General features: G+C 45.4%; 3 protein-coding genes across 4 annotated transcripts in view; 2 read left to right on the top strand and 1 right to left on the bottom strand.

Annotated features, from left to right (window-relative positions):
• Window positions 1-7,982, top strand: part of cog5 (component of oligomeric golgi complex 5) — an 89,396-nt gene extending 81,414 nt beyond the window's left edge. The window contains exons 18-23 of one of the 2 annotated variants that reach the window (XM_034290020.1): window positions 2,022-2,259; window positions 2,443-2,519; window positions 2,890-3,016; window positions 3,104-3,183; window positions 6,439-6,518; window positions 7,063-7,982. In XM_034290020.1, the coding sequence (XP_034145911.1) occupies window positions 2,022-2,259; window positions 2,443-2,519; window positions 2,890-3,016; window positions 3,104-3,183; window positions 6,439-6,514 (598 nt within the window). In that variant the 3' untranslated portion in view covers window positions 6,515-6,518; window positions 7,063-7,982. The remainder of the gene's footprint in view (window positions 1-2,021; window positions 2,260-2,442; window positions 2,520-2,889; window positions 3,017-3,103; window positions 3,184-6,438; window positions 6,519-7,062) is intronic. The other variant, XM_034290019.1, reaches the window with a different exon arrangement.
• A 1,017-nt stretch (window positions 7,983-8,999) lies between these two features.
• On the bottom strand, window positions 9,000-11,145 carry ndufa5 (NADH:ubiquinone oxidoreductase subunit A5). The gene is made up of 5 exons (XM_010886878.3): window positions 11,057-11,145; window positions 10,271-10,315; window positions 10,039-10,155; window positions 9,529-9,594; window positions 9,000-9,282 (listed from the first exon to the last, which is right to left on the bottom strand). The coding sequence occupies exons 1-5, from the start codon at window positions 11,075-11,077 to the stop codon at window positions 9,181-9,183; spliced, it is 351 nt and encodes a 116-aa protein (XP_010885180.1). The 5' UTR covers window positions 11,078-11,145; the 3' UTR covers window positions 9,000-9,180.
• A 1,286-nt stretch (window positions 11,146-12,431) lies between these two features.
• asb15b (ankyrin repeat and SOCS box containing 15b) lies at window positions 12,432-25,373 on the top strand. The gene is made up of 12 exons (XM_010886884.2): window positions 12,432-12,503; window positions 12,564-12,648; window positions 13,759-13,887; window positions 14,099-14,257; window positions 18,099-18,205; window positions 22,150-22,288; window positions 22,864-23,035; window positions 23,425-23,585; window positions 23,754-23,898; window positions 24,053-24,275; window positions 24,389-24,548; window positions 25,171-25,373. The coding sequence occupies exons 1-12, from the start codon at window positions 12,432-12,434 to the stop codon at window positions 25,371-25,373; spliced, it is 1,755 nt and encodes a 584-aa protein (XP_010885186.2).

The following is a 25,373-nucleotide window of genomic DNA, read 5'->3' on the forward strand; positions in this document are numbered from 1 at the left end:
CATCTGTCGCCAATTTACATTCACACTGTGTTCCTTTATTCCCCTGAGCTCGCGTTATAATACCAACATGACATTTAGACACTGAAACACACATCCTCTGGCCATCTGAAGCTGTTTATTCACCACTCTGCTGAGTAACATCTTCCTATTAGGAAAAAAACCCTAACTCTAAAAAACCCTAACTCTAAGTCATTTTTGGGGGGTTGCTTTTTATGTGATATAAACAGTTAACATATGTAATAGCATTTTTATTTTAATGCATAACACTTATAAATGTAACAACATTCACATATTTTTAATTTCTTGACATGTTATGGTGTGGACTGTTTTTGTGTGTGTGTGTGTTTGTTTACGTGGGTGTGTGTGTGCTTACCGCATGTCAGATGCCTTTCACGGTCATTTGAACACAACGTGGCTCAAGTCACACTGCCCCATCTCGCCAACACACGCTTGCACACACGCTTACATACACTGACTCGCACACACACAATAATCAAAGGGAGCTCCTTGCAGTGGCTAACAAAATGTTCCTCTAATACGCTCTCTGAATAGGAATTTTCAAAAAAGGTATAGTCTGAATCACAAAGCATCCATTCACGCCAGCCAAAACAACTGCCCCTGTTTGACTTAGCCGTTGGGGCTGGACAGGGAGGTGCTGACATTGAATACAACCGCAGACCTTTTAGTCTGTGAAATCTCTGCTTACCCCGTGCTTCAAGACCGCTACCTCTACATCTACAGACGAGGTTGTGTCAGCCAATCAAATTCCACAGGTTGCTTTTAGCTACACAAACACAAACAAGGACAAAGTTGGTCGTTGTATTAAATAATATTTTTTATTAAACTATGATTACAACATCCCCCTGAAGGCCCGCGTTTCTACAGAATCACCCTCGGTGACGCTTTTGGCCGCTTAACAAGGCAGTATTTTGACCCCTGCTCCACATGGGGTGAACAGGAGAGAACGTCCCCTATGCCGGTTTCCCTTCTCATCATAAGTATTAGGTGTGGGATCTAGTTTCTGGTGTTTCTTTATAGAGGACGAACGTGGGTAAAGGATGGTTCAGAATCGAGCGTCCTCAGGTGAACAGCAGTGTGGGCAGGTGGTTAAAGCCCCTGGCCGGTAAAAGAAAGGTTAGATCGAATCCTTGAAGCAGCAAAGGTAAATGAACTGTGTTGCTCGGTCTGTGAGCTAGACAGTTAACCTAATTGCTCCATGTTGTTTAAAATCAGTGTGTTGTTTAGCATACTTGCTTAACGGGTAAAATAAGGTAAAAGTACACCCAGTCTAACCTTTATGATGGTTTACCTTCCCGCTGCCACTCATCCACAAATGTGTCTGTAAAGAGCCACTCGATGGACCTGTAGACTGTGAACTGTAGGGATTCTCAAACATCTAGTCAGGGACCCCTGCCGTTTCATGTATTCACACTATTAGCAGAGCTAACACACAACATGTCAACTAATCATCAATCCCTTGAACAAGTGAATCAGGTGGTGCTACAAACAAATTGTGGCACCACCTGATTCACCAAGGAGAGGTTTGAGAACCGCTGGTCTGAGGGTCCTGTAGTCTCTCTCACACACCCTCACCGACACACACACCTAACGGGGCACCTCCCTGTAGACAGAGCCACACAAAGAGCTCCACGCTTCAGTACAGCAGCCTGCCACCTCTGGCTAAATGTTATCAGCCTCTGGCAAACACTGGTTCCTCTATCAACGCCATGCCTACAGAGACAAGGAGCTCGCATTGGCATTCAGAAGTCTGAATACAGAGTTCTCTGCTCTCTGGCTCTCACACAGAGAAGGCTCTCCTGGGACTTAGCCGAGTCCCAGCACATACGTCCGCACAGAATGAAACACACTCGCACACGATCAAACACTGGCACGTATAATTTGTGTAGGAGCCCAAGCATTGTAGAGTAAGCGGGCAGCGTTAAGCTAGCGGCAAGGTTACGAGTCAGGCGCGCATATGTACCGCGTGTGTATATATTCTTTCTCATGGCGTCTGTCTCCAGGTCCTTGACCGCCCCAGGGAAGCCAGACGTTCCCTGCTCTCTGTACATGCGGGAGCTGCAGGGGTTTGTGGGCCGCGTGATGTCTGACTACTTCCGCCACTTCCAGTGTGTCGACTTTGTCTACGACAACACGGAGCGCATCGCCCAGCGCTGCATCACCCTCTTTATCCGCCACGCCAGCCTGCTGCGCCCCCTAGGGGAGGGAGGCAAGATGAAACTGGCGGCAGACTTTGCGCAGGTGAGAGGTGGACTTTATCGCTGTCTTCCTTCAGCATTTATATTTATTTTTGTTCTATTTTTGTGTCTGCGTGGGTCAGCTGTAAACATCTTGGTTCATCTGTAAGTCAACCAAGTAGATGGAACGTCTACCATTTAGATTATTATTGTTCTTGAGTTCTCCATTTGTCCTTTTTGTTTGCAGATGGAGCTGGCTGTAGGTCCTCTCTGTAGGAGAGTGTCTGAGCTTGGGAAACCCTACCGCCTGCTGAGATCCTTCAGGTATCTTACCGCAGTACTTCATTATTATGTTACGCAGATATTACAAGTAGTTAGTTATGACACTGGGTATTATGGCACACCTGTTCTCCAGAACAACCTTTGACTCATGAGAGAGGGAAGGTGTCAATAAGTGCCAATTTATAGAGTGAATCTGAATGAAGATGTTAGTTGTTAATGGACTGTTGGAGAGCTTTTATGTTCTTGTCTTTCTCTTGTCTGTCTCAGCTAATGTTTTAAGGCTAATGATGTAACATAATGGATGTAATGATGGGCTTGGACACCTCAATGTGGCTGAGTCATTGTGTGTGTGTTTATATGTGTGTGTATATGTGTGTGTGTGTGTGTGTGTGTGTCTGTCTGTCGGTCGTAGACCCCTGTTGTTCCAGAACAGTGAACTGATAGCCAGTAGTCCAGCTGTGGGGGATCTGATTCCATACAGCACCCTGCTAAACTTCCTGTTCTCCCGAGCACCATCTGAGCTTAAATCACCTCATCAGGTACACCCACACACATCTGTAGACTTTACAAACACACTTAAAACACATCCTAGTGTCATGACTCTGTTTACTTTCCTTCTTACATAGAGAGCGGAATGGTCAATCGCTCGCTACTCCCAGTGGCTGGACGACCACCCTTCAGAGAGAGACCGCCTCACTTTGATTAGGTAACTACAGTGGTTCCATCCATCCATCTTCTACCGCTTATCCGGGGCCGGGTCGCGGGGGCAGCAGTCTAAGCAGGGATGCCCAGACTTCCCTCTCCCCAGACACTTCCTCTAGCTCTTCCGGGGGGACACCGAGGCGTTCCCAGGCCAGCCGGGAGACATAGTCCCTCCAGCGTGTCCTAGGTCTTCCCCGGGGTCTCCTCCCGGTGGGATGGGACCGGAACACCTTCCCAGGAAGGCGTTCCGGAGGCATCCGAAAAAGATGCCCAAGCCACCTCAGCTGACCCCTCTCGATGTGGAGGAGCAACGGCTCTACTCTGAGCTCCTCCCGGGTGACCGAGCTTCTCACCCTATCTCTAAGGGATCGCCCAGCCACCCTGCGGAGAAAACTCATTTCGGCCGCCTGTATCCGGGATCTTGTCCTTTCGGTCATGACCCAAAGCTCATGACCATAGGTGAGAGTAGGAACGTAGATTGACTGGTAAATCGAGAGCTTCGCCTTGCGGCTCAGCTCTTTCTTCACCACGACAGACCGATACATCGACTGCATTACTGCAGAAGCTGCACCGATCCGTCTGTCAATCTCCCGTTCCATCCTTCCCTCACTCGTGAACAAGACCCCTAGATACTTAAACTCCTCCACTTGAGGCAGGCACTCTCCACCAACCTGAAGTGGGCAAGCCACCCTTTTCCGACTGAGGACCATGGCCTCGGATTTGGAGGTACTGATTTTCATCCCCACCGCTTCACACTCGGCTGCAAACCGTCCCAGTGCATGCTGAAGGTCCTGGTTAGAAGGGGCCAACACGACAACATCATCTGCAAAGAGCAGAGACGAAATCGTGTGGTCCCCAAACCTGACACCCTCCGGCCCCTGGCTGCGCCTAGAAATTCTGTCCATAAAAATTACAAACAGAACCGGTGACAAAGGGCAGCCCTGCCGGAGTCCAACATGCACTGGGAACAAGTCTGACTTACTGCCGGCAATGCGGACCAAGCTCCTGCTTCGGTTGTATAGGGACCTGACAGCCCTTAGCAAAGGACCCAGGACCCCATATTCCCCAAGCACCCTCCACAAGATGCCGCGAGGGACACAGTCGAATGCCTTCTCCAAATCCACAAAACACATGTGGATTGGTTGGGCAAACTCCCATGAACCCTCCAACACCCCGTAGAGGGTATAGAGCTGGTCCAGTGTTCCACGGCCCGGACGAAAACCACACTGTTCCTCCTGAATCCGAGGTTCTACTATCGGCCGTATTCTCCTCTCCAGAACCCTGGCATAGACTTTCCCGGGGAGGCTGAGAAGTGTGATCCCCCTATAGTTGGAACACACCCTCCGGTCCCCCTTCTTAAAAAGAGGGACCACCACCCCGGTCTGCCATCCCAGAGGCACTGTCCCCGACCGCCACGCGATGTTGCACAGGCGTGTCAACCAAGACAGCCCCACAACATCCAGAGACTTGAGGTACTCAGGGCGGATCTCATCCACCCCCGGTGCCTTGCCACCGAGGAGTTTCTTGACCACCTCTGTGACTTCAGCCCGGGTGATGGACGAGTCCACCACTGAGCCCTCATCCTCTGCTTCCTCAATGGAAGACATGTCAGCGGGATTGAGGAGATCCTCGAAGTACTCCTTCCACCGCCCGACGACATCCTCAGTTGAGGTCAACAGCTGCCCACCTCTACTGTAAACAGCGTTGGTAGGGCACTGTTTCCCTCTCCTGAGGCGCCGGATGGTTTGCCAGAATCTCTTCGAGGCCAGCCGATAGTCCTTCTCCATGGCCTCACCGAACTCCTCCCAGGCCCGAGTTTTTGCCTCCACAACCACCCGGGCTGCAGCCCGCTTGGCCTGTCGGTACCCGTCAGCTGCCTCAGGAGTCCCACAAGCCAACCAGGCCTGATAGGACTCCTTCTTCAGCTTGACGGCATCCCTTACTTCCGGTGTCCACCACCGGGTTCGGGGATTGCCGCCTCGACAGGCACCGGAGACCTTACGGCCACAGCTCCGAGCGGCCGCTTCGACAATGGCGGTGGAGAACATGGTCCACTCGGACTCAATATCTCCAACCTCCCTCGGGATCCAGTCGAAGCTCTGCCGGAGGTGGGAGTTAAAGATCTCTCTGACAGGAGACTCGGCCAGACGTTCCCAGCAGACCCTTACAGTACGCTTGGGCCTGCCGAGTCTGTCCAGCTTCCTCCCCCACCATCGGATCCAACTCACCACCAGGTGGTGATCAGTTGACAGCTCCGCCCCTCTCTTCACCCGAGTGTCCAAGACATACGGCCGCAGGTCAGATGAGACGACAACAAAGTCGATCATCGACCTGCGGCCTAGGGTGTCCTGGTGCCACGTGCACTGATGGACACCCTTATGCTTGAACATGGTGTTCGTTATGGACAAACTGTGACTAGCACAGAAGTCCAATAACTGAACACCACTCGGGTTCAGATCAGGGGGGCCGTTCCTCCCAATCACGCCCCTCCAGGTGTCACTGTCGTTGCCCACGTGGGCGTTGAAGTCCCCCAGTAGAACAATAGAGTCCCCAGTCGGAGCACTTTCCAGCACCCCTCCCAGAGACTCCAAGAAGGTCGGGTACTCTGCACTGCGGTTCGGCCCGTAGGCACAAACAACAGTGAGAGACCTATCCCCGACCCGTAGGCGCAGGGAAACGACCCTCTCGTTCACCGGGGTAAACTCCAACACATGGCGGCAGAGCTGGGGAGCTATGAGCAAACCCACACCAGCCCGCCGCCTCTCACCATGGGCAACTCCAGAGTGGTGAAGAGTCCATCCTCTCTCAAGGAGTGTGGTTCCAGAGCCCAAGCCGTGCGTAGAGGTGATCCCGACTACCTCTAATCGGAACCTCTCAACCTCACGCACTAACTCAGGCTCCTTCCCCGCCAGCGAGGTGACATTCCACGTCCCTAGAGCCAGTTTCTGTGTCCAGAGATCGGGTTGTCTAGGCCCCTGCCTTCGACTGCCGCCCGATCCTCTTTGCACCGGCCCCTTATGGTCCCTCCTGTGGGTGGTGAGCCCACGGGAGGGCGGCCCCACGTCACCCGTTCGGGCTGAGCCCGGCCGGGCCCCATGGGGGAAGGCCCGGCCACCAGGCGCTCGCATTCGAGCCCCAACCCCGGGCCTGGCTCCGGGGTGGGGCCCCGGCTGCGCCATACCGGGCGACGTCACGGTACTCAAAATTTTATTCTTCATTAAGGGGTTTTGAACCCTTTTTTGAATTCCTTCTTACATAGAGAGCGGAATGGTCAATCGCTCGCTACTCCCAGTGGCTGGACGACCACCCTTCAGAGAGAGACCGCCTCACTTTGATTAGGTAACTACAGTGGTTGTCTAACAGCATTTAAAGCCCACACGCAAAGTTTTTAAGTAAATATTTTATTTATTTAACTAAGCAGGGTTTGGTGCTGGAAATTATCAACCTAAACATGTATGCTCTAGTAAAACCAAGAGCCTTTCCTCTTACCCTTGTTTTACCAGGTAAGGTGACTTGAGAACAGATTGTCATTTACCAGCAATCACCTAGGAAAATGAGGGTACTTGTCAGATGCTCTAACTGCCTATCCATTTTAGTCTTAGAGTGTTAACATGTCATGGGGGCAAATATTTGAGTGCAGTGGCCTGGTAATAGTGCGCTTCTGGGTCAGTAAAATCCATTGAAAGTGGGCGATCGCCCTCTGGTGGTCAAATAACTGAAATGTATATCAGTTCTAATGGGAAATGTTTATGAGAAAATATAATCCAAGTTTGTCGTCACTGTTTCTGATCAAGAATAATGGTACAGCGGTAATAGTAAAGGTCCAGTTGAAGTTAGAATCAAACTAAATCCAATTAATTACGTTATCTCCTCTGTGTTGTAGAGGTGCCCTGGAGGCCTACGTGCAGAATGTGAGGGCTCGTCAGGGGAAGGAGTTTGCCCCGGTCTACCCTATCATGGTTCAACTGCTGCAGAGGGCCACCAGTGGAGCTCAGGACTCCAGGAACTAAGGGAAATACAGCTCCCATGATGCAACACTGTTCACCCCAGCATGCCATGGAGAAGTAATACCAATGTGGTGACTGCAGAATCATAATAGGACTTTTCAGCAGGATTGCCCATTTGTATGGATGGGATAAGTGGCATTCCAAGAAGTGATTGCGAGTATCTATTCTACCCCTTTCAATTCAATGCCACAGAAGCCCTGCTAAGACTTGTGATTGGGATAATTAATGGGAATACTGCATACCAGTTCTTGGAAGGTCTGTACTGGTAATAAGTTGACCTCATTTTATTCAATTAAACATTGGTAGTGAACAATCGTTAATTACAATAACAAATGATTGTCGGGCTTTGGTAATCATAATGGTGAACCCAATCTTAATCAAATGATTAAGCTAATTCCCCATATCTGGTATGTAGACCTGTGCAGTTCTATCTTAATTAATGAGGTTCTATATTGGGTTTATAATAAAACGAGAAGTTGTAGCTCATTACGAGACACAATGAAGGCTTATATCCTGACCCTTGTTTAAAAATGGAGTGAACACCTGTTGAATTTGACTATTTTATTAATCTAATAGTCATTCGACTGTTCAATCTCTTGATGAAACTGAAATCCAGGTAACAGGTCTACAGGTACAGGATTATATGGAGGGGCTTTGTCATGTTCCGCAAAGATAATTCCTTAATTTTCATTATATTCACACTTGATTCTACATTATAAATATCTAAGGGTACTCAAACTGTTTTTTTATTTTTATTAATGATGGACATTGAGTAAATAAATCAGTTATCCTATTAGCCACAGTGGATTTGATGCATTATTTCAGAAGAATTACAATTGGTTATGTATTTAAACCCTGAAAATGAACAGTGTAAAACAAGAATGAATATTGATCAAAGCTTGTCTGATCTTAGTGAAGTCTGGGTCTACAGATGACAACCTGTCTCTGTTCGATTTGGGACTTGTACTAATAGTTGACCTCCATCTCTTTGGGTCACAGACACAGGTAAGGCCTAGTCTAGGACAAAAAAAAATCAAGTTCAATAGAGAAGTCCATTGAGCTTGTTTTTTTGTCCTAGACTAGGCTTAACCTGTGAAATCGGTCCTTTAAGTGTGGGCTTTATCTTGAAAACTGCGCTAAATATTCACAATCTGGTAACTGGCTCATCTCAGGTCCCTGTCACAAGTGAAAGACAAGTCCTTGTGTTTAAATTACATTAAATTCATTAAGGGTCTTTCCGCTCAATATGTACAATGAACCTCAAATAACTTGGTCAGCAAACATTCATGTGGGATTGGTCTGGCACATTAATGCATTTATATCAAAGCAAATTATAACTCCATCTGTTTGACTCTGTAATTACATTTATCTGATACGCTCAGGGACATGAGTCACTAACCAACGCAATCTCTGACACCACTGTCCTAAAATGGACTATAAACAAGGTAAATGATGGTCATGTCATAGCAATCCGGTCTTTCCAAAATCACTGCATTATTCATGGAGGATGACATGTTTACTGTTGCCTTGTTAAAGGTTGAACCCAGTTATTTGTGGAGATGATCAGCATTGAAAATAGCTTATTTAGATTTGCACATTATTACAAGGGTAGAGCTCTAATATCAGCTTTAGCAGTAAGCTAGGGGCAGGTGTACTAGTGCTACATGGTATAAAAACAAACTTTGCATCGCTTTTCTTTCACACAAAAAATGCATTTAGAGTTGCTATTGGGAGGTTTGATGCTCAGTGGAAAAAAAGAATACCAGCACATGGGTTTTGGTCAGATTTTTGCAAAAATTAACACACAATCAGAAAACTTCAACACCTGGGACAGAGCTTCCATTCTCATTGTTCTGGTAGCATGTATATTATGGGTTCAGTTTACAAGGAGAGGGAAAATATTTCCAAGGATTTATTTGTACATACTTCACTGAGAATGGGCCTTGAAGTAATTACACATTGATAGACATAATAAATACAGGACTTTTTTTTTTTTAGACGGGCCACTTCCATTGGTTGACTGGAGGCTCTTCGATAAGTGGTTCCCATGGTTTCCAGTCTGCCATTTTCCTGGACAGGGCCAGCTCACACTCTGCCTGGAGTGATGGATGGAAAAATGAAAACAGGCAGAGCAAGTAGAAAAAGATAGGAATAGAGACAGGAGTTTAGGATACGCTATAATAAGTGAGTTATTTAGCAGACGCCATAGTCCAGACCAATAGTCAGCCCTTACATTACTATACAAGCCCCCTATGGGAATCGTGTGACTTAAATGCTTCAGAAACATTATAACATAAGTGTCAGTGAAAATTATTGAATGGGTGTGAGGCAACTCTTTGTACCTGGTGAATGACCTCCTCGATCTGACCACAGTTGATCTTCTTCTCTAGCTTCTCCACATCAGGTTCCTTTCAATTTAACCCCCCCCCCCCCCGAATGTGTTTATTAATCAAAACGGTATGAGAAAGTGTGGCATATGGCCAATATACCACGGCAGGGGGCTGTTCTTAGGCACAATGAATCGTTGAGTGAGTGGACACAGTGCTTCATGCGATTATTTGGCAATATACCACAAAACGCAGAGAAGGCTAACAGCTTTTATAATCTGGTTACCAACGCAATCAGAAAAGTAATAAGGGGCCCTAAATGGACATGGCGGTAAAGTCAAAGCTTCTCCATAAGCTGTATTGTTGAGACCAGGTTTCGCTAATGCCTGAAGCTCCTATGTGTATTCATAGATAAAATTTGCTAGTAGGTAATAGCAACCCTCTCACTGCCATTACTATAAGTCTGCTATGGACCAGACCCCAGGATCATGCTATCAGCTCTGAAACGGTCACAGCCTAACTTACTGTTTTAATCAGGTTGAAGCGTTCATTGACCAGCTGCTCAGTGTACTTCCTGTAGGCTGCATCCTGGGGGATGACCTGGAGCGATGCAAGGATCTTGCTGTATAGGATCCTCAGGCGCTGGAGACCGAAACGCACACACCAGCAGCATTACAGGACATCCTCCGCGAACAGCAGAAATATTACATACGTCAATTTTATCGTTGTTGTTGGTCTCTTAGGTACGCATACTCACCTCGTGAGGGTTGTGGGACACGGCCAAACCCACCAAGCCTGTCGTCTGGGGAAAGTTGCAGACAATGAACTAGCCAGGTTAATGACAATGCGATTGTATATTCTTAATCTGAATCAATGTCTGACGCTGCAAACTGTTTTCAAGTTGTGACCTTCATTTTGCCCTAACAAATAGTGAAGCCACATTTGTAATGCATTTTAGTGTGGGAACAATTTGTTTAGATTTGGGTTGTCACCCTGCTGGTAGGCAGAAAATAAATTTAGCATGCTATGTTTTGTAAGATGGGGGGTATGGTTTAACAAATCAGCTTCAAGAACTTGAAGATGTACATCCATTGTTCGTACAAATATAGCTGGTGAAACAGATCAGAGGGTGTCCAACCCCCGACCCTGGAAAGGTACTACCTATGGAGACTTGGCTTTATGCTTTTGAATACATATACAGTAGACGCTTACGTGTAGACATGCAGTTTATATTTTAGAATGAGTGTACGTAGAAGCTTCGGACGACCTTACAGAACCGCGATAAAACTAGAGACATTATCAATTAGCGAAACTTCCAGTTAGGTTTTAGTCAGCTAATGTGTTAACAGTAATGACGTTGGCTACAGCGTTAGCTTGCCCACTTAACCTGGCAGCCAAATATTACAGCCACGAATGCACAGAAATAAAACAATAATGCTTAACAATAGTAAATTAATGGCAACATCAAAATAAACAAACTGGATAAACAAAAGCACATGACATTATCACAAAATTACAATAATAACATGACCTCCACTCGTACCTTTTTAAGAACGCCAGCCATTACTTTACGCGCAATGGATCTTGGAACTCATCGGTCGTACAAATATGACGTAGAATAAAAGCTCGTTTTCAAAATAAAAGGGCATCATGTCGTGGTAGAAAACCGATATTTAATGTCTGACTAGTTTTTATTACCATTTATAACCTGGGCTTCTTTTTGAGACTTTCAAAAAGCACTCTGGTCTTTTCAGGGAAGGTATTTTAGATGATGGAGGAGGAATTTAGTTCTTGGATTTTGGAGGAGCTGGCTATCACTTCACTTGTATCTGGGGTTTTGGAGGGGGTTAAGTTATCTGAGATATGGAGAGGCATTGCCATGAATACACTACATTTAGCAGGAGCATTTCAAATTCAATCTTTTATGAAACGGACCAAATTGTAACTGAATATGTGCTTGATATTCAATAATTGGCCTTACCAATTCATGTTGAGGGACAAAGGGAGTGTGGTAGTAATTTAGAAAGAAAACCACACCCTATTATTTATGTAAGTTAGTATATCATTTGTTAACCCAAATGATACTCTGGCACATCTGTATTATTGGTAACAAAATGTGTAATTGACTAGGGACAATGTTTACTGTTGCCTACCCAGACAATTAATTGATTCCCCCTGGCTATGAGCTGCAGTAACCTGCTAGTGAAATGAGAGACTCTAGTGAGAGAAACAACATCAGTAAAATATGCTGTGATGGTACTAGGTGGATTGATGGCTAAAAAAAGAAATGAAACCAGACCAGTTATGTACTGCTTAGCCTAGTGTGCAGATAGTTGTTGTCTCTGGGTCAGTCAAGGGACTAAAAGCATGAATTTCTTTGTTATATGAAAAAGTTAATTTCAAAAGCTCAATCTTTCACTATATATAATGCATTTCAATAATTTCACTCCCCACTTTTTTGAATAGGAGAAAAACAAATAATACATCAATTTTGTGAGATTTCTTCCCAAAGAATTCTAGACCACAATTTTATATTTAAGTCAATGATACATCACTCATTATTAAATTTTATGTAATAATGAGTGATGTATCAGTGTGACCAGAATTCTCAGAGAGTGTGGAGCTGATATTACAAACAGGTCAGTTCTAAATATACCACTGGACTCCTCCAAAACACCAACACAGACCTCAGCAAACATTCATAGACTGAGAATTTCACCAGAACTTTCGAAGGTGGGACTGGAGAAACTTAATCATCACAATATATTTTATATAAATAAATGTTTATTTTATTTTTGGTAAATATTTCTATTGTTCAGTGCCTATCTGGTCTGGAGACTGAGGTAGGCCTATCATTTAAGTGTTCTGTGTTTATGCCCTTATCTATGCAGAGTGCAAAATATTTTTATTTTGTAGAAATGGAGGATGCTGATCAATTTGATGAGGATCTTATTGAGTATGCAATTCGAGAGAGCCTCAGAGATTCATCAATAGACAGGTATGCAGGAGAGTGAAAAGATCACATTTATGTTTTATTCACGGTATGGCACCTCTTCCTGACCTTTTCTGCACGTCTCAACAGCTTACGAACTGTCAGTGCTGACTACTTGAGGATAGTTGCAGCTATTGAACAAGGTAGGACAACAAGGTAGTGCAAATGTATTTCTAGGTCACGGTCAGCTGTAAATAATTTTTTCAACCTTCTTGCTTTTTAAGTACCTCTTTATCTCAATTTCACAAATGCTTGGCTTAATTTGGGGAGTTCTCCTACACAATTACACAATTCCCTAATGGGACTCTATTGGTTGTGCCACTGAAAAGCTAGTTCTTGAGCAGCACATACATGGGCACAAGTCCAAAGAGTATGTTAACCTACCCATAACATTATTTTCTCCCTAAAGTGTTTCATATGGGTTCTTCCTTTCCAGGGGAAAATGTTTTTGATCCTGGTAGAACTTTCTGGTTCCAGATAGAAATGGCACAAACCTTTCTGAAGAACACTATTGGAAACAATGGGCAAAGACACATTGTCTCTACTTTTGGAATCTTTCATGATTTTTTGGCCGGAAAGAAATATTATTGGAAAGGCAAAACAATGTATATTGTTTATTTTTCCACATGCTGTATTTAAGGGTGTTTTTCTTTTTTCTCATTTGTTTTTTGCATGTACAGCATGTATGTGTTTTGAAAATTTCGGTTCACATCCCCGGATGTCAGAAGATTTGGCAGGATTCTGTGAAACAGAGTGACATGTGTGGAGGTTGCTTTCAACCACTAGTGTTGGAAATATGGTGAACATCTATTGATTTATGAATGGTGAGAAATATGAATAGATTGGGATTTGAGACTGATTCAAAAAAACGAATTCAAGCATTCAAGAAGCTTGAAATAATTTTCCACAGGACAATGATGGCCACAGGTTGTGTAAAAAAATACACAGAAGTCTGCAAAAGTTAATTACTAAAATGTTTCAATGTTTCAAAGTGAATTTGCTTTCTAAGGCCAATCCAAAAGGGTTCTATTAAAAATCTAAAAATCTATTGAATAGTTCTTAGTATAACTATTTAAGGAGAGTTCTATACAGAACCTTTTCATGGAGAGATTTAAATAGAACCGTGTACGGTTTAAAAAACCTACATAGAGGTTTCTAGGTAGAACCCACTGTAAAAGGTTCTAACTAGCACAAAAATAAAACCTGCTGCATATGGGTTCTACCTATTCTAAAGGTGTGGTTTCTCTCTGTAGCTGATGTTTGTACCCTGCAAAACCTATCTGGGTCTCAGGCTTTCCTTGAGAGAGACAGCAGGGGATGGCTGCCTCTCCACCAAGCTGCAGTATTGGGCCAAGAACTGATCTTGGATCAGGTAATTCTAGGTAAGAGGCCAGCAAACACAACATTGTAATAGCCATTAGCCATGACTGGACTGTTTCCAAAACAGTGCTACTGGGACAATACAATTACAAATGACGTGTAGCAGAAATACAAGAAATGTGGTGTTGGTCAATTTTGACATGTGAAATAGATTTGCAGCATCGCTCAACCTCAACAACATTCTCAATGTCACTTGCGTCTGTGACATTGCAGAGTCCTGTGATGAAACTCTGGAGGATGTGACTGCAGATGGGGACACTCCATTAATACTGGCTGTACAGAATGGTCTGCTGGAGAACATCAAAAAACTATTGCACTATGGAGCATCTCCAAACACCACCAACAGCTTGAACGAGTCCCCACTGCTGCTCGGTAACACACACGCATAGTAAAAATTGAAGACAGTATTTTATCTGTTGCTGACCGCTGGAAACAGATACACTTCTGATAAATGTACAATATTTCATTCCATGGAAGTAAGGTCATTATTTGTTAAAAATGTACAAGCATAAACATATTAGGCTTACTAGACATAGCCTTCTACACACAATTGGTTTACTCATCAAAACATGTTGGCTAAACTCTGAAACGCCAAACCAAGGGTTTCAAACTCATTTCATGAATGGCCCAATGCTGTTTCATCGGTTTTCCTTTCATACCATACCATACCATCTTCTTCCGCTTATCCGGGGCCGGGTCGCGGGGGCAGCAGTCTAAGCAGGGATGCCCAGACTTCCCTCTCCCCAGACACTTCCTCTAGCTCTTCCGGGGGGACACCGAGGCGTTCCCAGGCCAGCCGGGAGACATAGTCCCTCCAGCGTGTCCTAGGTCTTCCCCGGGGTCTCCTCCCGGTGGGACGGGACCGGAACACCTTCCCAGGAAGGCGTTCCGGAGGCATCTGAAAAAGATGCCCAAGCCACCTTAGCTGACCCCTCTTGATGTGGAGGAGCAGCGGCTCTACTCTGAGCTCCTCCCGGGTGACCGAGCTTCTCACCCTATCTCTAAGGGATCGCCCGGCCACCCTGCAGAGAAAGCTCATTTCGGCCGCCTGTATCCGGGATCTTGTCCTTTCGGTCATGACCCAAAGCTCATGACCATAGGTGAGAGTAGGAACGTAGATTGACTGGTAAATCGAGAGCTTCGCCTTGCGGCTCAGCTCTTTCTTCACCACGACAGACCGATACATCGACCACATTACTGCAGAAGCTGCACCGATCCGTCTGTCAATCTCCCGCTCCATCCTTCCCTCTCTCGTGAACAAGACCCCTAGATACTTAAACTCCTCCACTTGAGGCAGGCACTCTCCACCAACCTGAAGTGGGCAAGCCGCCCTTTTCCGACTGAGGACCATGGCCTCGGATTTGGAGGTACTGATTTTCATCCCCACCGCTTCACACTCGGCTGCAAACCGTTCCAGTGCATGCTGAAGGTCCTGGTTAGAAGGGGCCAACACGACAACATCATCTGCAAAGAGCAGAGACGAAATTGTGTGGTCCCCAAACCTGACACCCTCTGGCCCCTGGCTGTGCCTAGAAATTCTGTCCATAAAAATTACGAACAGAACCGGTGACAAAGGGCAGCCCTGCTGGAGTCCAACATGCACTGGGAACAAGTCTGACTTACTGCCGGACCCAGAATATGGGGACCCAGGACCCCATATTCCCCAAGCACCCTCCACAAGATGCCGCAAGGGACACAGTCGAATGCCTTCTCCAAATCCACAAAACACATGTAGATTGGTTGGGCAAACTCCCATGAACCCTCCAACACCCCGTAGAGGGTATAGAGTTGGTCCAGTGTTCCACGGCCCGGACGAAAACCACACTGTTCCTCCTGAATCCGAGGTTCTACTATCGGCCGTATTCTCCTCTCCAGAACCCTGGCATAGACTTTCCCGGGGAGGCTGAGAAGTGTGATCCCCCTATAGTTGGAACACACCCTCCGGTCCCCCTTCTTAAAAAGAGGGACCACCACCCCGGTCTGCCATCCCAGAGGCACTGTCCCCGACCGCCACGCGATGTTGCACAGGCGTGTCAACCAAGACAGCCCCACAACATCCAGAGACTTGAGGTACTCAGGGCGGATCTCATCCACCCCCGGTGCCTTGCCACCGAGGAGTTTCTTGACCACCTCAGTGACTTCAGCCCGGGTGATGGACGAGTCCACCTCTGAGCCCTCATCCTCTGCTTCCTCAATGGAAGAAGTGACAGCGGGATTGAGGAGATCCTCGAAGTACTCCTTCCACCGCCCGACGACATCCTCAGTTGAGGTCAACAGCTGCCCACCTCTACTGTAAACAGCGTTGGTAGGGCACTGTTTCCCTCTCCTGAGGCGAGGGATGGTTTGCCAGAATCTCTTCGAGGCCAGCCGATAGTCCTTCTCCATGGCCTCACCAAACTCCTCCCAGGCCCGAGTTTTTGCCTCCACAACCACCTGGGCTGCAGTCCGCTTGGCCTGCCGGTACCCGTCAGCTGCGTCAGGAGTCCCACAAGCCAACCAGGCCTGATAGGATTCCTTCTTCAGCTTGACGGCATCCCTTACTTCCGGTGTCCACCACCGGGTTCGGGGATTGCCGCCTCGACAGGCACCGGAGACCTTACGGCCACAACTCCGAGCGGCCGCTTCGACAATGGCGGTGGAGAACATGGTCCACTCGGACTCAATATCTCCAGCCTCCCTCGGGATCCAGTCGAAGCTCTGCCGGAGGTGGGAGTTAAAGATCTCTCTGACAGGAGACTCGGCCAGACATTCCCAGCAGACCCTTACAGTACGCTTGGGCCTGCCGAGTCTGTCCAGCTTTCTCCCCCGCCATCGGATCCAACTCACCACCAGGTGGTGATCAGTTGACAGCTCCGCCCCTCTCTTCACCCGAGTGTCCAAGACATACGACCGCAGGTCAGATGAGACGACAACAAAGTCGATCATCGACCTGCGGCCTAGGGTGTCCTGGTGCCACGTGCACTGATGGACACCCTTATGCTTGAACATGGTGTTCGTTATGGACAAACTGTGACTAGCACAGAAGTCCAATAACTGAACACCACTCGGGTTCAGATCAGGGGGGCCGTTCCTCCCAATCACGCCCCTCCAGGTGTCACTGTCGTTGTCCACGTGGGCATTGAAGTCCCCCAGTAGAACAATAGAGTCCCCAGTCGGAGCACTTTCCAGCACCCCTCCCAGAGACTCCAAGAAGGTCGGGTACTCTGCACTGCCGTTCGGCCCGTAGGCACAAACAACAGTGAGAGACCTATCCCCGACCCGTAGGCGCAGGGAAACGACCCTCTCGTTCACCGGGGTAAACTCCAACACATGGCGGCAGAGCTGGGGAGCTATAAGCAAACCCACACCATTCCGCCGCCTCTCACCATGGGCAACTCCAGAGTGGTGAAGAGTCCATCCTCTCTCAAGGAGTGTGGTTCCAGAGCCCAAGCCGTGCGGAGAGGTGATCCCGACTACCTCTAATCGGAACCTCTCAACCTCACGCACTAACTCAGGCTCCTTCCCCGCCAGCGAGGTGACATTCCACGTCCCTAGAGCTAGTTTCCGTGTCCAGAGATCGGGTTGTCTAGGCCCCTGCCTTCGACTGCCGCCCGATCCTCTTCGCACCGACCCCTTATGGTCCCTCCTGTGGGTGGTGAGCCCACGGGAGGGCCCGGCCGGGCCGGGCCCCATGGGGAAGGCCCGGCCACCAGGCGCTCGCATACGAGCCCCAACCCCGGGCCTGGCTCCAGGGTGGGGCCCCAGCTGCGCCATACCGGGCGACGTCACGGTACTAATAATTTTATTCATCATTAAGGGGGGTTTGAACCGGTTTTTCCTTTCAATTGGAGCCAACTAAGACCTAACAGGCTAGGTCAAGTTAGTTTCTAATTAAGAGACTGAATTAATCACGTACAAGGTTGGGTTGTAAACATGCTGACACACAGCCATCCGTGGAATGAGTTGGAAACTTCTGATTAACTACGGTAAGTTGGATGATGATTTAATTATAGAGATATGGCAGGTGAAGCCAGATAACAATGAAGTTGAAGCTTGCTAACCCTGTCCTATTCCCTATAAAGGAATATATTACAATTTTCAGACTGTTATTTTAATCTCATATGAAAACATTATGTCTTTGAGTGCGCTTTGCCTTTAATGCGTAAATAAGGAATACATAGATTTATGTTCAGTTCTGGTAGATGACATAAGCCTGTCCTGTGTTGTGTGAAAGCAGTGAGACAGGGCACATATGAGATGGTGTCCACTCTGATCATTGGTGGGGCCTTTGTGGAACAGACATGTCTGAAGAAGCGGAGTGCCATTCATGAAGCGGCTGAAGTGAGTTAGAGTTAAAACCCTTGTTTTTGTGTTTAAGCTCGACAACAGATCCACCCACACGGAAAACTCATGCAAGACATACAGTATATGTACATTATGTAGAGGATTTCTCAACATATATTTACATATGTGCCCTGAATATGTTTATGAAATGTATAACTTGTGCTTCTCACAATATCATAATAAAATGCATGTCATATATTAACATTTAACATTTAATATTATGTGTTAAAATAATGAAATATATGAATATGCAGTACATTAAGCATTTCTCATCAACACATCATGGAATTATGACATTATTTTCCAGAGAAAAATACATTATTTTCCAGAGAAAAAAAGACTCATTATGAAAATAATATACATACATTTTAACACAGTTTCATGAATGCTATTTCTCTCTGTAAAATTACTTCAAAGAAACAAGATAATATAATAAACACATGACAGGAAAAAAGACATATATGGAAATATATCTGTTAGATGTAAATACCAACACTAATTTTGACATATTAAAATATATTTGAAAACTGCCAAAATCTAATTTGGAAATATATGTATGACATATATGGCCATACATTAGTAATACATATAATACATATATTAGTATATGTTTAAAAATATAAGTTTTTCAAAATATATGTCAATGTATAATACACTGCTGCATTGTAATTGGTCACTGTTAACCTTGTAATTGGTTCAGCACAGGGGGGATGTTATATGTGGTTCAAAAAGTGTTACTCAAACCAGGAAGTATATTTTTCTATTATACCCAATGATGCATCCATCATTTAAACTATAGCTTGTCCTTTCATGCTAGGTAGCTGAACCACAGCAGCGAATTTGGAATGCAAGTCGAATTCAATAACAAGCCTGATTTGGTATGCATTTCAAAATGGGTTCTGTGGCTTACCTAACTAGCATGACAGAACGAAAAAGACAGGAAAAAACAAGAGGATGTTTTGGTGCAGCATTTGGAATAATAAAAACATTTGGAAAACCTGGACTAAGTTATTTTCCAAACCACACTGTAGGTACATTTTCCATGCTGTATTAAACAAAGGTATAACACTGGTGGCCAAATGCTGCCATTTACAACAAGTGCAAAGTCATATCTGCTGGTTATGTTCAAGTAAGTCTGAGTACTCTGCCTATTTCTAGTATACTCCTTTGCGGGTGTGGTCTTTTGGGCCAAATGTTATATTTCATCCAGACCCCCACTCCTAAAAGGCAGTCGTGGGAAAAACTAACTTATGCCACAGTGAAAATACTAAATTACGGAACTCACAATCAGTTGTCATAAAAATGTTATGTTTCATTTTAGTTGCTGGTTAACAATCTTGCTTTTTCTGACATCTCTGCCAGGATGAGGATACACCTGCTTGTTGGCATATACACCTATCAGTCATTACATTATGATCACTGACAGGTGAAATGCATAACACTGATAATCACGTTATCGTGGCACCTGTCAGTTGGTGGGATATATTAGGCAGCAAGTGAAGATTCTGTCCTCAAATTTGTTGTGTTAGAAGCAGGAAAAATGGGCAAGTGTAAGGATCTGAGCGACTTTGACAAGGGACAAATTGTGATGGATGGATGGATGGAAGGAGAAGCGGTGAATCGGCGACAGGGTCATGGGCGGCCAAGGCTCATTTATGCATATGGGGAGGGAAGTCTGGCCCATGTGGTCCGATCCAACAGAGGAGCTACTGTAGCTCGAATTGCTGAAAAAGTTAATACTGGGACTGAGAGAAAGGTGTCAGAACACAGTGCATCGCAGTTTGTTGCATATGGGTCAGGGTGCCCATTGGCATCAGAACTGGACCATGAAGCAATGGAAGAAGATGGCCTGGTCTGATAAATCAGGTTTCCTTTTACATGCTGGACAAACATGTCCGATCCATGGAGGCCCCACCTCACAACTTACAGAACTTAAAGAATCTGCTGCAAAAGTCTTGGTGCCAGATACCACAGCACACCTTCAGATGTCTAGTGGAGTCCATGGTGGGTCAGGGCTGTTTTGGCAGCAAAAGGGGGACCTACACAATATTGGGAAGGTGGTCATAAAGTTATGGCTGATCGGTGTAGCAACCCTGTGACATAGGGTTAGGGTTAGCTCGAATCTGCTGCACAGATGGACAGACAATCCAGCAATCACTGTCTACGTTCAAGGAATGCATGAACGTAGCCACACGTTCTACAGTCATGGCCAAAAGTGTTGGCACCCCTGAAATTATTCCAGAAAATCAAGTATTTCTCACAGAAAAGTATTGCATTAACACGTTTTGCTATACACATGTTTATTCCCCTTGTGTGTATTGGAACAAAACAAAAAAAAGGAAAAAAAGCAAATTGGACATAATTGCACACACAACTCCAAATATGGGCTGGACGAAATTCTTGGCACCCTTAACTTAATATTTGGTTGCACACCCTTTGGAAAAAATGACTGAAATCAATCCTATAACCATCAATAAGCTTCTTACACCTTTCACCCGGAATTTTGGACCACTCTTCCTTTACTGCTCCAGGTCTCTCATATTGGAAGGGCGCCTTTTCCCAACAGCAATTTTAAGATCTCTCCACAAGTGTTCAATGGGATTTAGATCTGGACTCATTGCTGGCCACTTCAGAACTCTCCAGCGCTTTGTTGCCATCCATTTCTGTGTGCTTTCTGAAGTATGTTTGGGGTCATTGTCCTGCTGGAAGACCCACGATCTCGGACGCAAACCCAGCTTTTTGACACTGGGCCCTACATTGCGACCCAAAATCCTTTGGTAATCCTCAGATTTCATGATGCCTTGCACACAGTCAAGGCACCCAGTGCCAGAGGCAGCAAAACAACCCCAAAACATCTTTGAACCTCCACCATATTTGACTGTAGGTACTGTGTTCCTTTCTTTGTAGGCCTCATTCCGTTTTCGGTAAACAGTAGAATGATGTGCTTTACCAAAAAGCTCTATCTTGGTCCATCTGTCCACAAGACGTTTTCCCAGAACGATTTTGGCTTACTGAAGTACATTTTGGCAAACTGTAGTCTTGCTTTTTTATGTCTCTGTGTCAGCAGTGGGGTCCTCCTGGGTCTCCTGCCATAGTGTTTCATTTCATTCAAATGTCGACGGATAGTTTGTGCTGACACTGATGCACCCTGAGCCTGGAGGACAGCTTGAATTTCCTTGGAACTTGTTTGGGGCTGCTTATCCACCATCCGGACTATCCTGCATTCCTCAATTTTTCTCTTCCGTCCACGTCCATGGAGATTAGCTACAGTGCCATGGGTTGCAAGCTTCTTGATAATGCTGCGCACTGTGGACAAAGGAACATCTAGATCTCTGGAGATGGACTTGTAACCTTGAGATTGTTGATATTTTTCCACAATTTTGGTTCTCAAGTCCTCAGACAGTTCTCTTCTCCTCTTTCTGTTGTCCATGCTTAGTGTGGTACACACAGACACACAATGCACAGACTAAGTCAACTTCTCTCCTTTTTAATCTGCTTTCAGGTGTGATTTTTATATTGCCCACACCTGTTCCTTGCCCCAGGTGAGTTTAAAGGAGCATCACATGCTTGAAACAATCTTATTTATCCACAATTTTGAAAGGGTGCCAATAATTTTGTCCAGCCCATTTTTGGGGTTTTGTGTGCAATTATGTCCAATTAGCTTTTTTTCCTCCTTTTTTTTTGTTCCAGTACACACAAAGGGAATAAACATGTGTATAGCAAAACATGTGTTAATGCAATACTTTTCTGTGAGAAATACTTTATTTTCTGGAATAATTTCAGGGGTTCCAACACTTTTGGCCATGATTGTATATTTGCAGTTATTCACTTTAACAGTGTAGTGACATGGCTACTCTAATGGCTTTTTAATGATAAAGATGCTGCGCTAATTTAAAGTTCCCTGTCCCGTCCAATGACTGTTTCCTTTCCAACCTCGTCAGGCGGGCTGCAGTGACATCATCAAGCTGCTGCTGAGAAATGGAGCCATGGTCAACGCTAGAGATGGCCACAATGTCTCCCCACTGGGACTTGCAGCAGAGAATGGACATGCTGAGGTTCTGGACATACTCATACAGAATGGTATGAGCCAACTGAATCTTCTTAAACATTAACAGTCTGTGTTTTGTCACAATTGTTAAGGATCAATTTATTACCCTATTCTTATTCTATCCTTTATTCTGTAAATGAACTGTAATAAGTGAACTGTTTTAGACTAGGCCTGAAATCAGCATGCCCTGTTCTTACAAGTGATTAGGGCCACAACCAAGGCGCCAGGCCTCAACCCTATCTTATCAATGACCCTGTTTAGTTGGCTCCAAGGTAAAGCTGCCTGTGTCTCCTCTGTATTCTTCCTTTTGTGTAGGACACTAGGGGTAGCTCAGATCAGGAGGTCTGGTAACTATGACCTAGAACTATGGTTGCCACGGCAGTATAGGGTTCTATCTTGTTTTCCAATTAGTGTGACGACTTGTTTTGTATGTATTTCATAGCATTAGAGATAATATTCTGCCAGCTGACAAGGAGGAGTATAAAGAGCTTGAAGCCATAATATGTAATCAGAACAATTGTTATGACACTACCCTGTTGGTCTCTGAGCTTTCCCTGTTGAACATCACCTATCGGACTTGAGAAGTCTTCTTCTTAATCCCCACCAGGTGGCGATGTCCATGCCCAAGCCTATAACGGAGACACTGTTCTCTATGACGCTGCTGGCTCAGGGGACCTGGACTGTATTGACCTCCTCCTGCAGGCTGGAGCTGACCCAAACATAGCCAGTTTGGCTTGCGAGCTGCCCATACACAGAGCTGCCTACGAGGGACACTTCCTGTAAGAGGCTCCACTCTCCGAACTGTTTAGTTTATTTGGATCCCCATTAGCTTTTGCACATGCAGCAACTTTATTTCCTGGGGTCTACATAAAACAAGACTTGACAGAGTGACAGAGTGAAGAACACTTACATATTTAAAAGACAGCATTCTTAATATAAATATTATAAAGTTTACTGTACAATCCTGGTCTGGTTTTTGGCTATTCCTAGAAATGTTCTTGAGTCTTGTGATAATTCAGTTTTAAGAAAGCGTGGTCCTTGAGGACTTGTTTCCCTCTAGACCTAAGAGCAGTCATTAAGTTTATAGACCAGCAGTTTAATCTACAGCGGCATCAATAGTGCTTGCATAGTTAAAAATCAGATCCATTTTGTTGTGTGCCGAACCCAGTGCTCTGAAGACCTTGATCCCCATCACCACTGACCGAGCCATCACTCTGTCTGGTCATAGCCCAGTCCACACGGCAGCGGACGGGGGCCATGTGGACTGTCTGAGGCTGCTCATAGAGACGGGTTTTGACATCAACGCTCAGCTGGCAACCCACATGTCAGGTAGAGACCATGAACGAGGAGTTGAGAAGATCGGTTGAAAAGTCGGCAAAAAGATGCCTTTGATTTACTGAAAATATTTTTCTGTGTTGGACAGGCAGTTTGTAATATGATGGAACACTTAGCGCATAGGCGTGGCTTAATTGACTGTGTTGTTGTTACTGTTTCCAGAGAGCTATGGGGACTTAAGACGGACTCCGCTCTACTTCGCTGTGTCTAACAATGATGTAACCTGCACCGAGACTCTGCTGGCTGCTGGCGCAAAAACAGACCTTGACCCGCTGCCCTGCCTCATAGTGGCTGTGCGCGCTGGGAGGTATGACAATGTGTTATCCCACTGAGCTGAAGATGAGGGAGTAAGTCGAGCCAAATCGATTGGGACCGAGTTCAGTGACTGGCTGGCTTAGTGCCTTCTCCCCGGGTCTCTTCCGTGACATCATCACGTCAAACTCTTTTCCGCATGACCTCAGGTATGAGATGGTGCGTCTCCTGGTGTCCTGGGGTGCAGAGGTCAACTGCTACTTCACAATGATCAGCGACACGTCGTTTCCCACTGCGCTGCAGTACTGTTTTAGAGATCCCAGGATGCTGCGCCTGCTTCTCAACTGTGGCTACGACGCAGACAAGTGCTTCCTGTGCTCCCACAGCAGGGAGCAGGATATGAACCAACTTAACAAGGAAATATGTACTTCGGTAAGTCCTATAGGCCTACTCCTAGACATACTTCTGGCCTGCTCCAGTTCAGTTCCTATATACCTAATCGATTTACTGCTAGTCTTTCTGACTCGTGCTGTTCTCTCTGTCAGGTCCAGTTCTGTGAAATGATCAACCTGTTGTCAGTGGTGAACGTGGCGGGGAGTATAGTACGAATGCTTCTGGACTACGTCACACACCCCCGTCTCTGCCCTTCCCTTCTACAGCTGCTGAAGAGACAACGACAGTGGGCTGAAATCTTTGACATTTTGGGTGAGACCACACAGACCACTCCCTCTTATAATGGTGAATACCATTGAGTACATAAAAAAACCTTTGGAACACATGGAGTTTTTACATTGTTTTATTAAAATAATCACAATGTTTAATAAATCACCGTATATTGTTATTATTTTTACCTAACACTTATATATGTTTATTTTAAAACGTGTTTCCCTGTGCTTAGTTTGACATTAGAAATGTTCAACCTGATAGTTTGGGCTTTAGGAAACCAATTAGAAGATTAAGTACACTGATGTGATAAGCTGATTGGATGGGATCTAGAGCCCGCCTCCTTACCCATTTGAACTGTCTTATTGTAATAAAATCAGGCATGCAAATGCCCAAAATGATTATCCTACACAAAGAAGCTGACATTTGTTTTTTGTTTTCAGAGAGGTCTTAGAATCATTTTGATTAAAATAAATATAAAATGTTCAGAGTTATTTGGACCTTATCTAAAATCACACCTTCATGGTGTAGAAATATCATCACAAAGATATGAAAATAGTTTTTGACTGCACTTGAATTTCAGATCTTATGGTTTGACTAGTTAATATCATTAACAAACAAAACTACCTTTTCTGTTTGTAATCCTTCCATATATTTTCTCTAGCAAATCCACGATCTCTGCAGCACCAGTGTCGTTTGGTCATCCGGAATGAAATGACCCCTAAGAAACTGAATAACCCTGAGTTCCTGGCAGCAGTACCGCTCCCCCCAACCATCAAACACTACCTCACTTACAAGGAGTACGATGAGTATGGTGATTTCGGAGCTATACCCATTAAAAATGTTATGAATATGTTGAAAAATTAG

The sequence above is a fragment of the Esox lucius genome, chromosome 23, assembly GCF_011004845.1.
Source record: "Esox lucius isolate fEsoLuc1 chromosome 23, fEsoLuc1.pri, whole genome shotgun sequence".
NCBI lineage: Eukaryota > Metazoa > Chordata > Actinopteri > Esociformes > Esocidae > Esox > Esox lucius.

What these genes read in the sequence shown, in the direction of transcription:
- ndufa5 (XM_010886878.3), bottom strand. Translation starts at nt 11,077, where the DNA reads ATGGCTGGCGTTCTTAAAAAG. An exon ending in TGGCTGGCGTTCTTAAAAAG is followed by an intron (nt 10,316 to 11,056) that starts GTACGAGTGGAG and finishes AACTTTCCCCAG; the next exon opens with ACGACAGGCTTGGTGGGTTT. An exon ending in TGTCCCACAACCCTCACGAG is followed by an intron (nt 10,156 to 10,270) that starts GTGAGTATGCGT and finishes TTCGGTCTCCAG; the next exon opens with CGCCTGAGGATCCTATACAG.
- asb15b (XM_010886884.2), top strand. Translation starts at nt 12,432, where the DNA reads ATGGAGGATGCTGATCAATTTGATGAGGATCTTATTGAGTATGCAATT. An exon ending in GGACATACTCATACAGAATG is followed by an intron (nt 22,289 to 22,863) that starts GTATGAGCCAAC and finishes AATCCCCACCAG; the next exon opens with GTGGCGATGTCCATGCCCAA. An exon ending in ACAAGGAAATATGTACTTCG is followed by an intron (nt 24,276 to 24,388) that starts GTAAGTCCTATA and finishes TCTCTCTGTCAG; the next exon opens with GTCCAGTTCTGTGAAATGAT.